The sequence below is a fragment of the Priapulus caudatus genome, unplaced genomic scaffold (assembly GCF_000485595.1).
Source record: "Priapulus caudatus unplaced genomic scaffold, Priapulus_caudatus-5.0.1 Scaffold219, whole genome shotgun sequence".
NCBI lineage: Eukaryota > Metazoa > Priapulida > Priapulimorpha > Priapulimorphida > Priapulidae > Priapulus > Priapulus caudatus.
Window position 1 is genome coordinate 240,880 of NW_014577280.1, and position 6,311 is coordinate 247,190.

The 6,311-nt window shown below is 45.6% G+C and overlaps 1 protein-coding gene across 1 annotated transcript in view; it reads right to left on the reverse strand.

The window, feature by feature from the left end:
* Nucleotides 1-6,311, reverse strand: part of LOC106807505 (max dimerization protein 1-like) — an 18,430-nt gene that overhangs the window by 2,083 nt on the left and 10,036 nt on the right. The window contains exon 4 of the mRNA XM_014809846.1: nucleotides 4,176-4,290. Coding sequence (XP_014665332.1) covers nucleotides 4,176-4,290 — 115 coding nt within the window. The remainder of the gene's footprint in view (nucleotides 1-4,175; nucleotides 4,291-6,311) is intronic.

The window sequence follows — 6,311 nt, forward strand, 5'->3', positions numbered from 1 at the left end:
AAGAAAAATTCGAGTCTCCTTCCCTGGGACCGAAGTTAGAAAAAGTATATCACATTTGCCTGCTAATGAAAGGATACGAACGATTTTGTAGTATATAATGTGTAAACGCCCGATATCTTACCGACTAAGAATGAATTCCGCGGAGAATCCCGTCATCCTTAACTTGACGCTTAAAAAAGGACTTATAGACACGATACGACAGCTTATAATGATGATCACCGATTACAGTGAGTCATAAATAGGTCAGTAAAATCAAGGGATGTTTAGAAAAGTGCAGTAGTGTTTAGAAGGGTTTATTAATGTGATCCAGGTAGTTTTGAAAGGTGACAATGTCGTCCGTCGTCGACCGACAGACGATAGGATGCCAATGATTAAGGCAGTGGGGTTGAGTTGTATGAATGTTCGTTCTGTTCGTTCGTGTTCTGTGTATCACGGAATCGACGACAGAGATAAAGATACGTCATCTGATAAAGCAGTGGTCTCTGTCCGAAGTCTTGTCCCGAATCAAATGTCGCTTGGAAAAGTCCTTGAAAAAAATTTCAAAGGTCAAGTCCTGTCTGAAACCATGTCCTGCGACCAGACGATACAGGCAAAGGTCAAACGCTTTCAGCAGAGTCGGGTGTGTCGTCCACGCGATTAAGACAACATCTCTATATACTCGGTCGTCGAACACATTACCAGTAAACTTCAAACGTACAATCATGAACGATCTCCGATGATCTCTAATCTCACACACCTAAGTCGTCCACGCGTTGTCGTTAAAGCTCCTCGTAATATCAGAGTAACACACGGAAAGCATCAGCGATGCACAGTCGTCACGCGCGTCTCTATACACAACCATGAGGCTTTCCAGTCGTCACCTCTCTATACAGCAAACCTTGAGCTGTCACCGTCTCTGTGCAGCAAACCCTCGTCTGTCGGATAGATAGAATACTCTCTCTGGTGCGCCGCAGGTTGCGGCGAGCAGCTAAGTTATTATGGAAAACAAATCGGAGCCAATTACGTCACAACTCGCATCTAATGTTGTCAGCCGACTCAGTGGCGCGTAATGAGAATGTCGAGGCTGAAGGCGGGCAGCCTTTCCCATGACGAGGCCCGAGCACCCAGCCAGTTTTAGTATCTTGCCGAGAGAGCGGCGTTCTGTTCAAGCAGACTTTGTCAAGAGCCATGTAGGCCCGAAACAGCGTCAGCTGCGAAGCCGAACGGCTGCGAGACCACGTCCAATGGCACATTCTTTCACGTGTGACCGTTTATTGGAGCCAGGGTCGTTGTAAACACATAGGTTTCAGATAATGTGTGCTGAAAAATTGTGGCAATCCTTGTAATTGCTTTATAAAAAACAACTAAAAGAGCAGAATGCGCTTTTGTTTTAGGTCAGTCAGTGACGAACTAGATATATCATAGGATTTTATCTTCTGGTCACCGTATTTTTAATAAAAAAAAACATTGCCGATATTAATCACAGATCAATTTGGATGAAAAAAGAATTATCAAAATACTACTCCTCGGCCGACGGTACTAGCAATGTTGACATCGTTGAATAAACTATTCGACTGCAACTCTGTCATTGTAACCTACCAAGTGAAAAGTATAACATTTGCACGCGTAGTAATTGTATCCCCCGCGACGAATGTCGGCGGGGATCTCATGGTTTTTCATGTGCTCTCCCAGCCGCCGCCTCGCTCGTCGGCGCTGGGCAGAGATTTCGCTCTCCGTCGCTAGTAACTCGACCCCCTAATTGACCTATGCGCTTACAAACTTGGTATACTTACATCATCTTGGGGCAGAAGGTGATCAGCGTACCAAAACGCAGGTCACTGCAGCGACGCTTGTATTTGACCCCTTTAGCATTGAAACCTTGAATCAATATTTTCCTTGCCGCTCTGTAACTGGCCCATATTGATCCACGCGCTACAACTTGGTATACTTTACACATCTTGGGGAGAAGTAAGCAGGCATACCAAAACCAGGTCACTGCGACCTTTTAATCTTGACGTTACTTGACTTTGATCATATTTCTGTTTGCCGCTCTCGGAACTCGCGCCGCTAATTGACCATAGCGTTACAAAACACGAGGTCACTAACGCACCCTTTATTTGCCTTTACCTTTGATCATATTTCCCTTCTGCTCTATAACTCGGCGCATCCTTGCGCTAGCCAAACTTGGTATACTTACACATCTTGGGCAGAAGGTGTGTCGGGACCAAAACCAGGTCACTACAAACCTTTATTTGACCTTTACCTTACCTTGATCATATTTCCTCTATCCGCGTCTAATAACTCGCCCCTAATTGACTCTAGCGCAGACTCAAACATCCGTATACTTACAACATCTTGGGTGAGAACCACGGGGGATACATGTAGTGGCGACAACTGCCCTTTCGTAGTCAAAACTGCACACCCATCTTTAGAAGCGATAGGTAGATGGCGTGCACGAGTGGTAGAAATATTACTCCTGTTCAAAGTACCTGTGCTGGTATAGCATAGCTACTGCATTTCTTCATCCCCCCTATGCAACACCGCCCCCTCTACACTGTGATGTGTCGTAGCAGGGCACTGTCATAGCTGTGAGTCAGCATTTGAATATTGGCCATGCACAATTAGGGGCGCTTAAGAATATGCAGCGAGGGACATAGTATTAACCATGCTACACCCGGCAGCCTTTGCTGGTACTCGTAGTAATGATATTTGCTCGACTTTGAAGATGTTGAAACCTGCGCTAGATGTTGTCGTGAATGGCCGTGACTGGGCTGGCTGGCTTCACGGCGGAAAAACTGTTCCTCGCTTTAATGCATCTTGGCTCATTATCGATGCATTCTAGGACGTGCGCATTTGCGACATGCCCTCGAGTGGAGCTGAAGCAAATCGTTCGCTGTATCCGACAGCAGTCGCCACACGACCTTCGGACTACTCACAACGGAAAGCACAGATGTAATCCAGAGTAGCTATCTGTTCCTGCACCGATTTTTAACGTGACGCATAGGGGAAGGCAGGGGTACAAGTTACCGCAATACTCCCTGTCACGTAGAGCAATGGGGTTGTTACAACTGACACTAGTTGTTCATGCACCAATGCTGAGCATTTATTTTTCAGTCTGTCCATCAGGCAATTAGTCGTATAAACCTAAATGCTTTTAACATGTGTGTCTTACTTCGCAATAGTAGTCAGCTTATGCTAAAAGAACAACACTTAAGGAGTTGGAAATTGGGTAAAGAGTCATATGTTTGTGTAAACGATCGAAGCTCTGCGTCTTTCTTAGTGATACATTGTTTTTATTACTATGATAAACAATGTGGAAAGCGTATGCATGGCCTTATGTACGAGAATTTTTGATTTTTTCACCTTTGGGCAGTTTCATTTTGCAGTGGTGGTCCAGTCCCATCCATCATTAACACCTCCAATTGTATTGTATATGACACTTTCTTGATTCAATGTCTTCTGTTTGTCTCTACGCTTGAGGTGGCGCTGCTCTCGTGACAGCTGCACCTTCGCCTGCTCGCACTTCCAGGACTTGTCCTCCAGGTTCTGCAGGACACCAGAGTTGCGTTTACGCGTGTCGTGTTTCTCGCTGGCGTTCTCGCTCTCTCTCTCCCTTACTCCCTTCCTTCCTCCCTCCCTCCCTCTCTTTCCCTCTCGATCAATGCCAGTCACACACATGTGCACACACGCATACACCTATACACAAAGACAACAGAAGACATTGAAATCAAGAAAGCTGTATATACAAACAAATTGGGAGGTGTATGGATGGATGGACTGACACACTGACAAAATGAAACTGCCAAAGGTGAAAAATCAAAATTCTGTACATAAGGCCATGCATACGTTTCACATTTTTATCATAGTAATAAAAACAATGTCTCACTAAGAAGACGAGAGTTCGATACCGTTTACACAAACAATGACTTTTTACCCCCATTTCCAACCTCCTAGTGTTGTTCTTTTAGATTAAGCTACTACTATGCGAAGAAGAACAATGTTGAAAAAGCCATTTAGGTTCATACGACTATTGCTGATGGACAGACTGGAAAATAAATGCTCAGCATTGGTGCATGAACACTAGTGTCAGTGTAACAACCCATTTGTCTCTACGTGACAGGGAGGTATTGCGGTAACTGGTACCTCCTGCCTTCCCCTATGAGTCACTTAAAATCCGTGCAGGTACAGATAGCTACCTTGATTAACATCTGTGCCTTTGTGAGTAGTCCCAAGGTCGTGTGGCGACTGCTGTCGGATCCCAGCGGAACGATTTGCTTCAGCTCATCGAGGCATGTTCGCAAATGCGCACGTCTAGAAATCATCGATAATCAGCAAATCATTAAAGCAGACAGTTTCTCCACGTGAAGCACGCAGGCAGCACACGGCCCATTCACCGACAACATCTAGCGAGGTTTTCCACCATCATTCAATGTCGAGCAAAATATCATACTACAGTACCAGCAAGGCTGCCGGTGTAGCATGGTATACATGTCCCTCCGTGCCAATTTTAAACGCCCCCTCTACATTGTGCATGGCCAATATTCAAATCTGACTCACAGCTATGACATGCCCTGCTAGACACATTCACAGTGTAGAGGGGGCCGTTTGCCATAGGGGGATGAAGAAATGCATAGCATGCTATACCAGCACAGTACTTGAACAGAGATATTCTACCACTCGTGCACGCATCTACCTATCGCTTCGAAAGAGTGTGTGCAGTTTTGACTAGAAAGGGCAGTTGTCGCCAACTACATGTATCCCCCGTGTTCTCCCCAAGATGTGTAAGTATACGATGTTTGGTCGCGCTAGGTCAATTAGGGGCCGAGTTATAGAGCGGAAGGGAAATATGATCAAGGTTAAGGTAAAGGTCAAATAAAGGTTGTAGTGACCTGGTTTTGGTCCGCGACACACCTTCTCCCCAAGATGTGTAAGTATACCAAGTTTGGTAGCGCAAGGGGCCGAGTTATAGAGCAGAAGGGAAATATGATCAAGGTAAAGGTCAAATAAAGGTCGTAGTGACCTGGTTTTGGTAACGCTAGGTCAATTAGGGGCCGAGTTCGAGAGCGGAAGAGAAATATGATCAAAGTCAAGGTAAAGGTCAAATAAAGGTCGCAGTGACCTGGTTTTGGTACGCTGCTCACCTTCTCCCCAAGATGTGTAAGTATACCAAGTTTGGTAGCGCTAGGTCAATTAGGGGCCGAGTTATAGAGCGGAAGGGAAATATGATCAAGGTAAAGGTCAAATAAAGGTCGCAGTGACCTGGTTTTGGTACGCTGCTCACCTTCTCCCCAAGATGTGTAAGTATACCAAGTTTGGTAGCGCTAGGTCAATTAGGGGGTCGAGTTATAGCGCGGAAGGGAAATTCTCTGCAGCGGACCGAGCGGCGGCGGCTGGAGAGACATGAAACCATAGTATCCCCGCCGACTTCGTCGCGGGGGATACAATTACTACGCGTGCAATGTATACATTTTCACTTGTAGGTTAATGACCAAGTTGCAGTCAATAGTTATTCAACGATGTCAACATTGCATAGTACGTCGCGAGGAGTATTTTGATATTTTTTTATTCATCCAAATTGATCTGTGATTAAATATCGCAATTGTTTTTTTTTATTAAAAATAGGTGACCCAGAGATAAAATCCTATGAATATCGTAGTTCGTCACTACTACCTAAACAAAAGCTCATTTCTGCTCTTTTAGTGTTTTTTATAAAGCATACAAGGATTTGCCACAATTTCAGCACACATTATCTTGAACCTATGTGTTTACAACGACCCTGGCTCCAATAAACGGTCACACGTTGAAAGAATGTGCATTGACGTTGGTCTCGCAGCCTTCGGCTTCGCAGCTAACCGCTGTTCGGGCTACAGTGGCTCTTGACAAAGGTCTCTGAACAGAACGCCCTCTCCTCGGCGAGATACTAAACTGGCTGTGGTGCTCGCCTCGTCATGTGGAAGTCTGCCCGCCTTCAGCCTCCGACTTCTCATTACGCGCCACTTGAGTCGGCTGACAACATTAGATGCGAGTTGTGACGTAATTTGGCTTCCGATTTGTTTCCATAAACTTAGCTGCTCGCCGCACCTGCGGCGCACCAGAGAGAGGTATTCTATCTACCGACAGACCGAGGGTTTGCTGCACAGAGAGGTGACCACTCAAGGTTTGCTGTATAGAGAGGTGACGACTGAAGCCTGAAGGTTTGCTGTATAGAGAGGTGACGACTGAAGCCTGAAGGTTTGCTGTATAGAGAGGTGACGACTGAAGCCTGAAGGTTTGCTGTATAGAGAGGTGACGACTGAAGCCTGAAGGTTTGCTGTATAGAGAGGTGACGACTG